General features: G+C 39.0%; 1 protein-coding gene across 1 annotated transcript; it reads right to left on the minus strand.

Annotated features, from left to right (window-relative positions):
- Positions 1 to 10033: 10033 nt before the first annotated feature.
- On the minus strand, positions 10034 to 11507 carry DMAC1 (distal membrane arm assembly component 1). Its single transcript, XM_072841292.1, has 2 exons — positions 11124 to 11507; positions 10034 to 10310 (listed from the first exon to the last, which is right to left on the minus strand). The coding sequence occupies exons 1-2, from the start codon at positions 11395 to 11397 to the stop codon at positions 10246 to 10248; spliced, it is 339 nt and encodes a 112-aa protein (XP_072697393.1). The 5' UTR covers positions 11398 to 11507; the 3' UTR covers positions 10034 to 10245.
- Between the last annotated feature and the right edge of the window lie 6366 nt (positions 11508 to 17873).

The following is a 17873-nucleotide window of genomic DNA, read 5'->3' on the forward strand; positions in this document are numbered from 1 at the left end:
GGCAGAGGGAGAAACAGGCTCCATGCAGGGAGGCCGATGTGGGACTTGATCCTGGGACTCCAGGATCACGCCCCAGGCCAAAGTCAGGTGCCAAACCGCTGAGCCACCCAGGGATCTCGACTCCAATTTTTAAGAGAAGAAGTGGCCATACCCCTGATCAGCTGGGACTCTCAATGGCATCCCTGTGGAACGAACTGAAGTATTTCACATCAAAGATCAGAGGAATCATAGGACAGAATTTGAACTATTAGGATAAAGGAAAGAGCAGACATGATGCTTCATCCTCTAATTTGAGGGATTCAGAGCTCTCAGTCTTAGTTAATAAGATTATCTCTTAAAAAAGCAAGTTCCAAGAACTCATGATATTTATTCAAGAATTAGTATCAAGAATTAGTATCATCATAGTGTTTTTGAAGAGCTAAATTGGCTGCAAAGGAGAATGGCTAACATTGCACAAAAACAAGATAGCTTGGAAGGTTTTAGATTCAGAATGCCTGGTAGCACCATTCTGTTTCTGAAGAGCTGGACTACATATTTTTGAAAAAGTACAACTGAATGAAAAAAGTGAGTAAAACTAGCAGGATCTATCTTATTTGATGTATGTGAAAAAGTCATAGACAGGCAAGATAGGAGACATCATCCCTATTTTCCAAATGAGGAAGTGAGACAGTCAATATGTGCTAGGGAAAAGGTTCAGCCTAGAGATTCATTTAGAGCTCATGTCAAGGAAAAGCATATCAATCCCACAAGCAACTTGGTGAGATAAGCATCAAGCATTGCAGGAAGCCAGAGCTGCTGTCAATTGCCCTCCTCCCCCTCAGCCATGGATATATTTAAACCAAGTAATAATAAAGCAAACCGGCAGCTGGTACTTTTGTAGAGCCAACTCTGGAGCCCCCTCAGAAGAGAACTTTTTTTCTAGATAGAGCGTGTCATTTTTTTTTCATTTGCTGTTTATTTTAAAGTTACATTTCTAATTAAATGAAACATTTTAAAGTAAAAAAAAAATTGGAATGAACTGAGCCAAATTGCAAGTACAGACATGCCTTGAGCAATGTGCAGGTTTTCACGTTTTTAAAACTCTGCCTTCCTGGCATTTGTCTATAATACATGATGAGACCAAAAACACTCAATTCCACAGACACTAGGAGAGAAGACCCTTCCCTACATCCAGACCCTGACTAGTCATACATTCAGCAGGCGAGAGTAGTCATACATTATTTGTGTTTTTAAAAACTATGATAGTGATCATCATTGACTGACTGCCTAGTGCATCACAGTCACTAAACATACATTCAGTCCTCACAAAACTTGTTGGGTATGACTGCGCATTTTACAAATCAAGGAACTGAGGCTCAGAGAAGGTAGCTTGTTTAGGGACAGACAGCTTCCAACTGGCTGACTCTCATAGCACACCTTCCGCCTGCATTGTTCCAGTCCCTGTGAACCTCGGGCTTCCAAAAATAGTTGATGCACTTTGAGGGAGACAAACGGAATTTCTGTTGCTTGGAAAGGTGCAACCTAAGCTACTTTCTACCCAGAAGTCTAGAATTTGAGTAGACACATCTTTCCGAATTCTTTGAGAACTGATGTCCTGCAAGGATGCCAAAGACTTGCATTCATATGATCCAATCTGCTTCTTACTGGTGATTGTACAGTTCCTTACCCACCTGAAGCCACCTTCATTTCTTTATCTGTAAAATGGGGACTCCACGAGAGATGCCCTGCCCCTTCATCTGTCAGTTGAAAAACTCCCCACAAATGGTGTGTGATTTTTCTCACCTCAGGAAGAATGCTGCCAAAATATTTAGCATGCTCATATTCAGCCATGGTAAAATCAGCTTGAGATTTCTTATCTCTACCTCTCACTTCTGATAACTATACAGAAAACGGAACTGAAATGGGTTTTGTGCAGCAGAAGCCACAGAAAAAGGACCATGCTTTCACTAAATCATAAGGAGGGGCTGATTCTGCTGGCGCTTCAAACATGTGCCAAATGCGTCTCTCAGCTTGCTCCGTTAGTAACAGGTGTTCACAGGCTGGTGAGGATGGAGAAAAAGCCTCCCCCCCACTTTGCTTGTCTTTCACTTGTCAAGGGTTTTGACAGGCATTTGCAGTTCCCTGTCACACGGTTCTAAGCACGGCTGCACAGCATGCTGCTCAAAGCAACCCCAAGTCAAGGAACTCAGAGAATTTCCCCTTAGAGTTTCTGTTTGATGACATGCCTACATATGAGTGCTGGTAGCCTTCCTCTTAACATGCGTCTGCTTATTCATCCTCCTGATCCAAAGTTTGTCTGACTGGTGACTGGGCTTTACTCCAGGTAAGGTATCAGACTTGATTTCTATACCTGTTCACTAAGATCTAAAATATCTCTTTGTCTTGCTCCCATGTACCCAGTGTATGTATAATCCCTACTTATATCATAATCACTTTTTAAAGTGTCTGCCTCTCCCCCTAGACTCTCAGTTTCTAGGAGCAGGAACCCTGTAATATTCCTAACACACTAAGTACAGAATCTGGCATATAACAAAGGCTAATAAATGCATATTGGACTGAATCTTAATTCAATGCATATGAGGTACCTGAAAATGATAATCCCCCCGACAGAAATGAGACCATATTTCTTCTAGTTACTAAAACCTTTTTTATGATAACACAACTAGATCTAGGAATTCAACAGTAGTCGCTTCTGGTCCCAGGCCTAAAGTTTATTTTTGTAGTTGGCTGTTAGAGTGATAAAGTCACTTGGAGTTTATTGTGTCCACTTACCTTTACATATGGGTGGACATCATATGTATTATATGTGTCATATGTATTATAAAACATATATATTATATAATACAAATTTATAAAATACATTCCTTTAAATGATTCATATATATTTATTTTTGAAATATATTGTATATAAATATATATTTATGAAATATACATTTCTTTAAACACATATGTGTGGGGGCAGCCCAGGTGGCTCAGAGGTTTAGCACCGCCTTCAGCCCAGGTTGTGATCCTGGAGAATTTGGATCGAGTCCCACATCGGGCTCCCTGTGTGGAGCCTGCTTCTCCCTCTGCCTGTGTCTCTCTCTCTCTCTCTCTCTCTCTCTCTCTGTGTGTGTCTCTCTTGAATAAATAAATAAAATCTTAAAAAAAAATAAACACATATGTGTGTATGTGTGTGTATATGATCTGGTACTTCCAGGTTCAGGGTAGAATGTGCATTTTTTATTGATCTGCTTTGCCCACTCACTGATGGAATATTTTCCTTTGCTGAGATTTATTGTTATTCTAGATAACAGTTTAGATAACATAACGTGCTTAACTTAATTCACATCACTAAACCAGTATTATGCAGAGTGAAACTGAGGGAGGAATTTTCCTACTTGGTTTCTTGGGAAATAGAAAGAGACCACACACACATACACCACACACCCCCACCAATCCCAATCCTTCCTGATTTCCCATAGTTCCTTTGAATGACTGAGCAGTTACACACACCAGAAAAAGGTAATCACATTTCATGCTTCTAAGAATGATCTGATCACAAGAGGGTCCAAAAGGACCCTGTTCCTACCCCGCAGAATGGTTGGTTGGTTGGTACAGTATTTGGGGTGAGGGATTCCTAAACTCCTTGAAGCATTTGCCGCTTCAAGATGAAGAATGAGCTTGTCAGAGCAATGGTCTGAGCCTCTGTGGTAGTTTCACACCATCACTGCAGAGAGTGCTATTTCAGTTTTCTCTGTTCTCAACTACTATCTCTGTCCTTTGGCATCAGAGAATACATGTCTTTTATATAAAGAGAGAAGCTTCGTGACGAAAAGGAATTTATAGATTGCTTTGTCTTCTGATTTCACAGAGGGTAACATATTCTAAAAGTTTATGTAGCTTGCTCAAAAGCTGATTAGGAGCTGATGGCAGAACTGAGATTAGAACCTGAGTCTCATGGCTTCAGTCAGATGATTTTTTCCATTACATTACAGTTGAGATCTGTTTGTACACATCATTCAGGTTCAAATACACAGTGGTTCTCAAATTTAAACCTTCATTTGAACCAGCCAAAGGGCTTATTAAAATATAGATTGGGACCTGCCCTTAGGGCTTCTGATTGAGTAGTGGATCTGGCATGGGGCTGGGAATGTGCATTTCTAATGAGATCACAGGTGATGTTTATGCTCTTGGGCCTGAGATTATACCTGAGATATACTAAAGTTGTCAAATGGAACAAACATTGCCCTCTCCTTCCTCTTTAATTTACTTTTTTTTTTTCAATATTTACCGAATATGAACCAAATGCCTGGCATGTTTGGTGCTGGGGACCAGAAACATGAAGATGACAAAAGCACAATCCTCTTTTTGAGGAGTTCACAATCAGTGGGGAGGGGCAGATGCATAAATAATGAGCAATCTTTTAATTGTAGCGATAGAAGTTTATATAAAGTATAATGGTTGCACAGTCCTGAAAATAATGACACAAAGACTTTTAGGGAAGGCTTTGCCAGAGAGGTGACATTTGAGCTAGGCTTGGAAGGACAAGTGGGATTTTTTCAGATGGAAGAGAGACAAAAGGATATTCTTTTAGGCTGAAGGAACAGAAGGTGCAAAGGCATGGAGAGTGACATCTTTAGGAAGAGTTGGCTAAGTAAGAGTGGCAGGAACATGGGGTGTATGGAACAGAAGTCAGGGAGCAGAAGAAATGAAGATTGAAAGATATGGAGGGTGTATTAATGAAAGGCATTCCATATCCTTCCAAGGACTCTGGAGTTCACCTTGTGCGCAGCAGGGATACTGAAAGATTTTTAGGTGGGATGTCCTCACACTCTGGCCAAAGATTACTTGATTAAAAGTAACCTTTGGCCAGAGTGTGAGGGAGGATGAGAACAGTTTTCTGGAAGCAAGTATAAATTAAGATTGTATTGTATTAATCTACATTAGGAATGATGATAACACATCCAAAACAACAGCAATGGGAATGCTCAGAAAAGAGCATTAAAGGGTTAAAATAACCAGGACTGGCTGACAGATCAGAGGTAAAGAATAAGAATAGAGAACCATAGATAATTCTATAGTTTCTAGCTTGGTCAGCTGATGAGATGGAAATGCTATGAACAGAGATAGCAAATAAGAGTAGTTAGTGGAGTGAGGTAAGTTCATTTGGGACAAGTTGGAACACTGGTGTCTGTAGACGGGCAAGTAGGATGCCCTACTGCAGCTGGGAAATAGAGTCTGAAGTTCAGGAGAATCCTCCAAAGTCAGGAGAGAGATTCAGGTAAAGTCATGGAAGGGCATGAGCCTGCTCAGGGAGATGTGAATTTTTTTGTCCTGGATTAATATGCAAAGTGCCGTCAGAGTGATAAGTGATAAAACCTCAATTAAAAAGAGGAAATCAGGGATCCCTGGGTGGCTCAGCATTTTAGCGCCTGCCTTTGGCCCAGGGCACGATCCTGGAGGCCCCGGATAGAGTTCCGCGTCGGGCTCCCAGCATGGAGCCTGCTTCTCCCTCCTCCTGTGTCTCTGCCTCTCTCTCTCTCTCTCTATCATAAATAAATAAATAAATCTTTTTTTTTTAAAAATAAAAGAGGAAATCAAGAGATTAATGATACATATTAAACTAAGCAATAATCAAGTTAAAAACAGAAAATCGGGGTAGCCCGGGTGGCTCAGTGGTTTAGCGCTGCCTTCGGCCCATGGTGTGATCCTGGAGACCCGGAATCGAGTCCCACTTCGGGCTTCCTGCATGGAGCCTGCTTCTCTCTCTGCCTGTGTCTCTGCCTCTTTCTCTCTGTCTCTCTCATGAATAAATAAAATCATTAAAAAAAAAACCCAGAAAATCAGAACTCAAAATCTGTAACTTTAACATCTGAACATTTTGAGAATGAATGCTAAGAAAACTATAGCAACATGAATCCCCAGCTCTCAGTTCATGCTCTTCACCAACCACTACTGCTTTGTCACCTGAGGCTTTGGGAAAATTCTTACCTTCTCCAGGCCTTGCTTATCTCAACTGTAAAACAGGGCTGCTGAGAGGATTTAACAATTCCTACAAAGCACTTAGCATAATACTTGGCACATAAAAAGGGAGCTATTAATATATATATTATATATATAATGTGAACATTGCACAAGAGATGATGCAATGATTTTTTTTAAGGCTTTATTTATTTAGAGAGAGAGAGAGCACACACATGTGAGCTGGGGTAAGAGCAAAGGGAGAGGGAGAATCTCAAGAGGCAGGGCTAGATCTCATGACCCTGATATATATATATATATATATATATGTGTGTATATTATATATGCACATAATTTTATACACACACACACACACATAAACTCAGCAGTGGAACATTTTGCTAGAAAACAGAACACAAAAACTATCCAAGAAAGCTGCCAGCAAAAGAACAGGTAAAGACAGTAACTGTAAAGACAAATGCTACCGGATAGCCTCTTCTTGTTACTTCCTGAATACCAGAATGGGAGTGCATATTTGGTCTGGCATGCCATGGACATCACAAAGCATTCCTGAGTCATTGTATTCATTTTCTATTGCGGTGTAATAAATTGCCACAAACCTAGAGACTTAAAATGACACAAATGTATTATTTCACAGTTTCACAGCATAACTAGATACTCTGCTTAGGGTCTTATTGGACTGAAACCAAGGGGCTGCAGTTCTTGGTTCTCATAAGGTTTGGAAGTAATGCAAGCTTACAGGTTGTTGGAAGTGCTCATTCCCTTGTAGTTGAACTGAGGTCATAGTTTCCCTTGTAGCTTTCCTCAACAGCTCCAGGTGTCCTGCACCTTCTAGCCACATGGCCCGCATAGGCAGTTCACAGGGATGTTTGTTTTCTTCTAGTCCTGCAGGGACTTATCTTACATTGAATCCTCCTCTTGTGTCTAATCTCTAACTTCTCTTGTCTCTGACTTCTAGAACAAGATTTAATGGGCTTATGTGATTAGCCCATCCAGATAATCTCCCTATTTTAAGATCAACTGATCTGGGACCTTAATCATATCTATAAATTTCCTTCACAGCAGCACCCGGAATGGTGTTTGAGTAACTGGGAGAAAGTGTGTGTACACCAGGGATCTAGACCTCTTAAGAATCTTGCTTACCACATTTCTGAAGTACATGCAAGTTGTCACACGAATGAGCAGTGATTTTTAGCAGCACTGCTGTACTTAACATTTGCCCTTTGAGTTATTTCTCTAACACTCCTTCTACAAATGAATGACAAGTTGCTGAATATCTCAAAGGCCAAGAGACCTGCATTTAGAGAGTGACATATTTTCTCCCCATGCTCTTAGGGTCCTTCTGAATGATGTGTAATCATAAGTCTTTCACCTCCGACTCTGTGCCCCTAACACCTATATAATCACTGGGTCAAGGCAAGGATTTATCTGTCATTGAAAAAAAAAAAAGTGGCTCCCAACTCAAAATTGCTTACTATTCCTGACCAAGATTTGAGAAGTGTCGGTTTGATCAATGTAGTCCTGGCAATAAATCAGTTGAGGCCAAGGCTGGTTTTGGGGGTACTTGAACATATGCTGCCCTGAACATATATTTAATTTAGGAGCAATTTATTTTATCAAATCAACTGGCTTCATTCAAGAGACCTCTAATCCAGACTCAGCCAGGCTGAGAAACCAGTAATGAACAAGGAGCAATTGCTGAGGGTGGAGGTGTAGTACAAGCCATGGCTAAAATGCTTAATCTAAGACTAGGGTCTCAGTCAGGTGAAACTCTGTAACTTTTTAGATTGATCTTCACTTGGATGTCTCCAGTGCTGCCAATAGCAGTCTCAGCAATTGGCCTGAGAAAAGAGACTCCTCATCTCTCCTTCCCAACATATAGCAAGAGCCTTAGGATCAACCTCTATTTGGGTCCTTTCATATGTTCATAAATACTGTTAGTGGATCACAGGATTCCAGGCTGGTCAATGTGATACACAAAAGGCACAAGAGATGATGCAAAAAAAATTTTTTTTTTTTTTTTAAGGCTTTATTCAGAGAGAGAGAGAGAGCATGCACACAAGTGCAAGCTGGGGTAAGAGCAAAGGGAGAGGGAGAATCTCAAGAGGCAGGGCTAGATCTCATGACCCTGAGATCACGATCTGAGCCAAAATCACCTTGGCTGCTTAACCAACTGAGCCATGAAGGTGCCCCCGTGTAATGATTTATCACTGGGCTACTAAAGTTTATACTATGTAACCGTTTAGTTAATACTTTGGACATAGTGTTCACATGTATGTTTCCATTTTGCTTTGTTTCAAGGAAAACTGTAAGATCATTTCAAATTACCCTTTTTGTACTTTTTCTCTTCTCCTTTGCTACAAGTAATTATGAGCCTCTGTAAACTCATTTCCATAGATTCTCAAGCCCATGAATCATAAAGAACAGGTGTTCTTACATTACCGAGTAATAACCCACTGATCCTTGAGGCTATTTATCCTACTTACCCCACTTCATCCCCAACAAAAGGGAAGATAATAGGGATACTATATGTACTTTCTGCTTTGCAGGACTAAAGTAGTATCCCCGACTTTGCACTGGCAGAAATCAAAGCAACTTTTCCAAAGTTAAAAAATAAGAAAAACAACTATTAATTTCAAATTTAACTAACCTATTTTTGGGGGAGGGGGAGTGTTACTTCCATTTAATTGCCCATAGACATAGCAGAGTTATTTTACTCAAACCTAAACAGTCCTTCAAAAACCACATTTCTGAAGTACATGCAAGTTGTCACACGACTGAGCAGTGATTTCTAGCAGCACTGCTGCACTTAACATTTGCCCTTTGGGTTAATTTGCTGCCCGCCCCTACCAGCCCCGACCTGGAGTTGAGGAGAACCAAACACATTTTGGCAATATTCTAGTGAGCAGGCAAGTTTATTTGGAAAAAGTGCTTATTTATTTCCATACTAGTACACATTGAGATGTTACAATTATACTGAGTTATTTAAGACTTACTCTATCCAGAGGTCAATCCAAGACCAAAAGTTAGATTTATGTATTTTTAGTTTAACCTAAGAAAATGTTGGGAATACAGTCATTCAGCATTAGATCCAGGCACTCTTACATACCAGAGTTAACAGTTCTGAAGGGACTTGCTCAACATAGCTTTTAAAACTTACACGCTAGGACTGGAAGCTGAACTTTTATCTTTCTGCTCTGAAAAAAGGTGTGTATATTATAGAGTAGCAAGGGTATATCGGAAACGGAAAAAAAAAAAAAAACTGGTAGGAAGCAGACTTCTTTAGAAATGAACTGTCAAATTTTAAGTCATTATCACAAAAGCAGGAAATTTCATCACAGAAACATTTCCAGTGGTTGTGGACAAAGAAGCAAATGTTTTTGTGAATTTTTCTCAAATATCTCAGTACTTGTCTTTTATTATATGCTGATTTTTGTTTCATAAAGATAATTCTTGCCTCTTTGGAGTCATCCTCATTCTGAAAAGACTAGAATGAGAACTGAACAAGTCCTAGATGCACCACTAACTTGCTGAATAAACCTGAGCAAAATCACTAGGACTGCTTTTTAAGTTTCACTTGCCACCTTGAAAAAGAGTAGCTTTGAAACTCTTCAAGTGGTAACACCTTGGAAATTATAAGCAGTACACAGATATAAAGTTTTATGTGTATACTTCTGCACATTACATGATGCCAATTCAGTGTTAATAGGTGTTGACCCCATTATAGGAGAAGTAAAAAGTACTATTTAAAATAATAGTTTAGGGAACCCTGGGTGGCTCAGCTGTTTGGCGCCTGCCTTTGGCCCAGGGCGCGATCCTGGAGACCCCGGATCGAATCCCACATCGGGCTCCCGGTGCATGGAGCCTGCTTCTCCCTCTGCCTGTGTCTCTGCCTCTCTCTCTCTCTCTGTGTGTGACTATCATAAATAAATAAATAAATTTTTTAAAAAAAGTAAAATAATAGTTTAGTTCATTTTCCAATTTGGCTTATTATTTCCTTTTTTTTTTTTTAATTATTATTTTTAAAAGTTTTATTAGACTTTCCTTCCCCAGGTAAGACACAGAACTGTTCTCTTCTCTTAGGGATTTATTGGTCTCGGTGGAACCTGAGAAGGCAACGACACTCATGACCAAAGAATAACGGCCCACATTTCAGTCTTGTAGTATCCTCAGGACTGAAGTCTCTCAACGTCCATTTGTCTGTCCAGAACATCCATAAGTCCCATGCTTGTTCTGCTGTCCTGGGGACATGGATAGATGACAAATTCACAGGCAGTACTTTCAATCCACACGGAAGGCCTTCCCCTTGGGGTCTGTTAGGATGATTACACCCCAACAAGCAATGCCTAGGGAAAGAAAACAACAGTGCCTTACATGGATGTTACAGCCCAGTGTACTAAGCGCTTCCATATATGCCATCATTTGTAATCCTCACAACTCTCCTACAAGATACATCACCATTACATTTTTCTAATAAAAGAGTGAAACTCAGAAAAGGAAAAGAAAGTTTGGAGGGGAAAAATCGGTTACTTCCCCATTGGTTACAGATAAGGACTGTGGGCCACTTTACCCATGGCACACCTAGAATGTGGGCTTACAATCGGTGTCTAGGAGGTAACTTCAGAGCCCCAGCTGTTAAAGCAAAGTTATGCACCCTCACTCCGACCTCCTCCACGATCTGGTGTCAGCAGTGTCACAGCTTGATGGATCTGACCCTGAACAGTGTCACATCCTGATGCTCTGACCTTGAACAGTGTCACATCCTGATGCTCTGACCTTGAACAGTGTCACATCCTGATGCTCTGACCTTGAACAGTGTCACATTCTGATGCTCTGACCTTGAACAGTGTGTCCCATCCCGATGATCTGACCTCGGACACAGTACTTCTTAGTCTCTGTGCCTTAGTTTTGTTGGGCGGTAAAAAGGGATTGCTATAATCATACCTATTGCTGGATTCAAGGTTGAAGCTAATAAAAGTTCTCAAGAAATTCTGCGATTTTTTTTTTTTTTTTTTAACGAGAAAAGCTTCCCATCAGCCCCTTCTCCCGGCCTCGCTTCCGGTTTGGAGCCCCCGCCCCCCGCCCCCCGCCCCGTGCCCTGCCCGCGGCCCGCTCCCCCGCCCCCCCGCCCACAGGCCCTGCGGGGCCCCGACTCTCACTGATGCCGATGACCATCTGCGTAATCGTGCCCGGACCCGGGGCGTATCCCAGCTTCATGGGCTTCCGCGCCACCCAGTACACGTACCCGCCCGCCCCTACCAGCCCCGACCCGGACAGCACGCGACAGCTCCAGCAGTCATTAAACAGACGGGCTTCCGCTGGAGAGGTCGGCGCTCCAGGTGCGGCGAGGGGCAGGGGCTCGGCGGCGTGGGTGGCCTCCGGAAGCGCAGCGACCTGGATCGGCTCCTGAGACCGGGAAACGAAAGACCCCATGCTCCAGAGCTCGGCTTCAGCTCCAGGAGTCTTCCAGCCGAACTGACGTAAAAAAAAAAAAAATACGGCCGGAAAGCAGAGCGCCGGCGCACTGCACCGGAAGCAGCCCGAGGGTCGCTGGGAAATGTAGTTCTGGCCTTTCTCGAACGAAAAAGATGGGGCGGACCTGCTTGGTGGATTTCTGTAGCTACAACTTTGGTCTTGCCAGAGGCCACCCACACTTAACACCTGGCCCCAATCATTTTAAGAATTATGACTTAGTCAACTCCCTAAATGTCTTGGTTTTTACTTTCCTTAGAGGAGGAGTCTGGGTTTCTAAGTGGTTTCCCTAGTATACAAAGTGAGACCTTGACCATGTCACTGCACCTGTCTGGAGGTGTGTAACTCAGGAGTTAAGTTGTACATGTGCTTAACTATATGCTAGACACTTGCTAAGCGATTATTTGCATCAAGCCATTTAGTCTTCTCAACCCAATAAGGTGTCAGTTTCTCAAAAATTGACAAAACTGATTGACATAGCCGTGGTTGAAACCAATGCCAGTGTCAATACAGTCAAATTTCTTACGAGCGACCTGTACATATTGTGGGTGCAAAACGAACAAACCTTTTTTTTTTTTTTTTTTTTTTTTTTAAGAGAAAGGAAAAAGAGTTTTATTCCAGCCCAAGTTAAGACAGCTGCCTTGGGTATACACAGTATTCACAAAAAAGAAAGTGTTCTGGGGGGGAAAAATTTTTTGGTGCAAGGTTATATATGTCTTCACGTAAAAAATTACAAATCACCATGATTAAGAACATTCTAGAAAGTCATAGAATTTATCTTAGTTTTTATAGTACATTGGAAGACTGTATGGCTTTAATCTTACACGAACCAGGGAAGTTTCTTTTTTCTTGTGTTCAATATACTCATTTTTGGTTATTTTCTGTTTTATTTATTATTTATTTTTAAGTGAAGAAGATGAATGTTTGCTGGGGATATAAATAGAACTCATGCTTTGAGGTTTTCCATGTCATTTTGACCTTGTTAAAGTATAGCTTCTCTGGGAGCTCAAGAGCAGGAAACATACAAAGTTGAACATTTCCTTTATCAATATTGTGAGGGGACTACATAAACATAATCAAGGTATTAAAAATGAGTTTGAATTACCTGGATAAGTACTTTTCATTTCTCTTCTTCTTTTTTTTTTTTTTCATAGCATCATGTCTCAATTTTGTCATACTCATGTTATTTCTACTTTGAGAGCCCTGGAGATAATTCAACTCAGAATCAGGCTAATGGACTTGAAAAGTTAATATAGAATCTATTTTTGCAGGTTTAAATTCTTATCATCCCTTAAGAATGGACTTTTTAAAAAAATATTTATTTGTGAGAAATACAGAGAGAGAGGCAGAGACAGAGGCAGAGGGAGAAGTAAGTTTCTCACAGGAAGACGGATGCAGGACTTGATCCTGGAACTCAGGAACTGAAGGCAGACACTCAACCACTGAACCCCCCCTAGGCATCCCAAAGGTATGGATACATAGGAGAAAAGAAAGTAATAGGAGAAAATACAATCATGAGAACACAGGTTGGCCTGCTGCTTAATTTCAATGACTATCTTCATTTCCTTATCTTCCTGTCTCTCTGTCTCTGTCTCTGTCTCTCTCCCCATGTCTTGTGCAGGAGAAATACAAAGTGTTGAGAAATTTGGGTTCTATAGCAGGCTCTGTTACCAGGAGTCAGCCTTATGACATAGAGAACATTTTTAATTTTCGTAGGACTGTGGTTACCTCATGTTTGTAATAAGGAGATTCGGAATAGGTGATAATACTTTTTCCTAACTTGAAAGTTCTATAATTTACTATTATTTTCAGATAGCATTATGCTAAGTTCCATACTAAATGAGTTTAATAGCATTTAACTTAGAAATTCACAATTTATAGCCGCTTCTTTTCACTATGCCTGATTCAACACTCTGTAATGCACATGATTCCTCCTTATGTGAAAAAAAAAATCTTTTGGCAGCAGTTACCAAACATTTTGATTGGGCACTTCTGTGGATAAAAAAGGTTGAGCACATGCAAAAAGAAAAAGTTGAGCACAGAACATTTATGCATACCTATTATTTATAAATTATATATTACTTTGTACATTATGAGGATGATAAAATAATAGAAATATAAATTTTAATATTTTCTCATATCTTGATATATAGGTTTGTGCATCTCCATGGACACCATGATTATCTGACATGTGACTTTATTAATTTATCTAAAAGCTCCTTTAATGTGCACATTACAATTAAAGATGCCAGGAGAGGATATTCTCTAAACAAATATTATTAAAATGACCCATGACACATGTTTTCAAACAACAGGCAATATTTTAACTATTGCTTTTTAAAAGTACCTTCCAAAAGCTGTGATTCTTTTCTTATGATTGCCTCAAATAAATTATTCCAGCTCTTTTATTATTGAACATAGCCCATATTGAAATTGAGATGTTGAAATGAGACTGATTGGAAAATTATTAGAAATGTTAAAACACTTCTTGAGAGAGGACAAGGATAGAGATCAGACAAAACTAAAATTGGAGGAGGATGTGTGCATTTGGAGGGAAAGAAATAGAAGGAGAAGGTTGAAATAGAACTTTACTTCATTCTATTATATTTATTTATTTTTTTATTAGTTATTATCTCTAGAGTTCATTTTGGCACTTATGACTCACAAAGCCTTATGACCTCTCTTATTTATTTATGAATTTTAAAAATGCAAAAGGCATAAAAAGTGTCCTTCACACTCCTGTCTCCCAGCCACCCAGTTCCCCTTCTCTAATACAGCCAGTTTCATCAGCTTCTTGTGTGTCTTTTCAGAGATGTCTGTGTGTATGTGTATATTCTTTTCTCCAGTGACTTTGGAGGCCATTCCATATCAGCCAATATGTAAGTAGCTTCTTTAGGTCTTTGTATGGCTCTGTAGTAGTCCATGTATGGTTGTACTATACTGTATTTAACTGATCTCATATTAAGGGACATTAATAGAAATTTAGATTGCTCCCACTCTTTTGGTATTACAAATAGCGCCACAGTATATAACCTTGTACATACATCATATCACAAACATATATCTTAGAATATATTTCTGAAAGGCTATATAGTATTCATAAACTTGATGGACATTGCCAAATTGCCCTTCACAGAAGATGTACCAATTTACACTCTCACCAACAAGTGTGAGATCAGTTTCTCTATCCTGGTCCTTCAAACAGTGAATTATATGAATTTGATTTCTGCCAATGTGATAGGTTTCATTTTCTTTTTCTTATTATTAGTGAGCTTCTTCATATGTTTAAGGGCAATTCATACTTCTTTTTCTGTCAACTGTCCATATTTTTTGCCCATTTTTCCCCCATTGGATTGTGTTTTTCTCTTTGACTTCTGAGAATTCTTTATACATTAGAGAGATTAACTTTTTGTCTGTGATGTAAGTTCATGGTTTTTCACCCAACATGATAGTTGCCTTTTGACTTTGCTTGTACTTTTTACCATGAACGTTTTAAAAATATTTAATTGAATTTAACAACCTTTCTTTCTATAGCTTTGAGTTTCATGTAATCAGAAAGGCCTTCTACTTCTTATGGTTTCCCTTGGTATTTTGATCTTTTCTTTAAACACTTAAAATTTTAAATGTTTCTTTAAACATTTTGGTCTTTTCTTTAAAATTTTAAGTGTTTAAAGAAAATAGGAATTCCTCCTATTATTAGGTGTTAGGAATGGAATTGGATTTTTCCTTTTTTTCCCCAATCCATTTTTCTCAACTCTATTTATTAAATAATCCATCTTTTCCCACCTATTAGAAATAACCCCTTTTCTAAAATGCCATACATAGATACATGTCCTTTCCTAGACTTCATGTTCTGCTTCATGATTTGTCTATTTATTTATGTGCCAGTGTTACAGTATTTTAATTACTGCAGCTTTGTAATGTGTTAAGACTTGGAGAAAGGTTCCCTCCCATTCCAGACTTTTCTTGGCTATTTTTACATGTTTATTTTTCCACATGAACTTTTGACTTAGCTTGATTATTCTGACAAAATGATGCTGACATTTTTATTAGACTTCTGTGAAAATTGTGGGTTAATTTAGAGAGAATTGACATCTTTATGATGTTGAGTCATCCTATACAAGGACAGGGAAGGCTTTTTCTTTTGTTCATATCTTATTTTGTGTTCCTCTGTAACATTTTAAAGTCTTTTTTATAATGATCTCACACATTTCCTCTCAGAAACTTTATCTTTTGTGCTGTTATTGAAATTAAGGCATTTTTTCCTCATGTTCTGGCTTCTAACCAGTTGTTGCTTGAATACAAGAAGATTATTGATTTCCATATATCCTAACATTGAATTAAATTGGTGCCTTCTGGTGAACTTTTGAAATGTGATTGATTGTTTTCTTTTTATGCAATTCTAGTTGACTTTGAGGAATACTTTATACCCACTTCAAAAACAAAATTTGGGAGCATTCTTTTTCTATACATTACAACAGTTAAAATACCACTGGAATTATGTTTTTTTTAAAGGCTTTCTTAGAATTTCCTTATGATATTGCCTACTTCAGGCACTTTATTATTTTGGTGGGGGAAGGAAGGAATGTGGAAGAAGGTTCTTTGACACATTTCTTTATATTTTAGAAATATGTTTAAATTTTATACTGCAAAGAGTTTTGGCAAATTATACGTTTATGGAACATTATCTACTTCATCCCAGTTTTCCAGTTTATTTGCACTAAATTGAGAAGAGTAGCCCCTTACAATTACCTTAATTTCTTTATAACCTATGTGGAATCTATAAATGCTAATCCTTGGGATCTTGAAATAGAGGGATTATTATGCTGGATTATCTGGGCAGACCCTAAATATAGTCACATATGTCATTATAAATACTGTGTAAAGGGTACACAGAGAACAGAAGGCACCATGACCTCCCTCACCTCCCCTCCCTTCCCTTCCTCTGTAAAGTTGTTGAAATCCAATAACATTTTACCAGGATATATTGTTGTGCCCAAGATTGCAAATCCGAGAAACCACCAAGGAGCCAACACCTATGCAAACACACGAGGGTTTATTTACAAGCTGGAGCTTGGGTCCAAGTATACCCGACACAGTGGAGCAGGGACTTGGACCCCGAGGCTAAGAGGCCTAGCAGCTTTGTAGGGGCCAGCGGCCAATGGGATTATAACATACGCAGAAAGTTGCACAGTCATGTCGGTCCACAAGCAGGTGGCCAACTGAATTACAATTTACCCTATAGTGACCGTTTGAACTAGCCTATCACTCTGGTCAGAATTGGTGTGCAGGTTTGGTGGGCAAAAGGCGGGGTTTACATTCTAATGAAGCAGTTTCTGGTAAGGGTGTGCCCAGCAGCTTGACTAGGGTGGGGGAGCACCTTAAGCAATAAGCAGGTCATGTGGCGGGCATACAGGAGGTGGCGGGTGCAGCACAAAATGGAGTTAGTCCTGCTCTGCTTGTCCAGGGGTAGGGGATTTTTGTTAAATTTCCTGGGTCCCACATATGTTTGCTGACTATTCTAGTTCAGATTTCCAGGCATAAACAGTATCTATTATCGTATGTTATATATTTGTATTATTGTATATTATTATATATTATATAATTCCATATTTTAAAGACAAATATACATATATGTATATATACCTATATATATACACATTCTCTTATCTTTATTTCAAGAATGTTTATCTGAATTATATCTTTCAAGGCACAATTATTTTAATTTTTTATTTGTCACCAAATACAGCCACCCGTACATTATTGAAGATGGAAGGATAATTCATTTAATATTTTCAAAATAATACACCATAAAACGAACAAAAAGTTAAATTTAGCAAGGCATCCTGATTAATTATGTGAACTGGTAATTAGGAAAAAAGAAACACTAATCATTTGTTTCTTTCCTTATAAAATAGAAATTTAAAGAGTTCTGTTAATCATAGTGTAATCTTTGTGGTTAATGAATCTCAAAAGGTGGTACATATAGTTTTAACTAGAAAGATATGTAATTTATTTATTTATTTATTTTTTAAGATATGTAATTTAAATACCTCATATGAATGAATAAAATTTGCATAACTAAACGATTACAGAGAACCCTAGGCTTTCATTAAAAATTGTATGTTGAGTGATCCTTTATGACATTGTATATTAGTACACAAAATACATTTTTTACACTTATAACCCTAAGAAAAGAAAAATAATTGTTTCTTGGTAAAGATCTCCTAGTAATTATTTGGTTTAAAATAGGATAAACTGGGGGGAGGAGCAAGATGGCAGAAGAGTAGGGTCTCCAAATCACCTGTCTCCACCAAACTACCTAGAAAACCTTCAAATTATCCTGAAAATCTATGAATTCGGCCTGAGATTTAAAGAGAGACCAGCTGGAATGCAACAGTGAGAAGAGTTCGCGCTTCTATCAAGGTAGGAAGACG

This window comes from Canis lupus, chromosome 10 (genome assembly GCF_048164855.1).
Source record: "Canis lupus baileyi chromosome 10, mCanLup2.hap1, whole genome shotgun sequence".
Lineage (NCBI taxonomy): Eukaryota > Metazoa > Chordata > Mammalia > Carnivora > Canidae > Canis > Canis lupus.

Excerpts from the sequence above, each read along its gene's own strand:
- DMAC1 (XM_072841292.1), bottom strand. The coding sequence starts at position 11,397 with ATGGGGTCTTTCGTTTCCCGGTCTCAGGAGCCGATCCAGGTCGCTGCG. Across the intron at positions 10,311-11,123 it reads GCAGATGGTCATCGGCATCA|GCATTGCTTGTTGGGGTGTA; the intron begins GTGAGAGTCGGG and ends TTCTTTCCCTAG.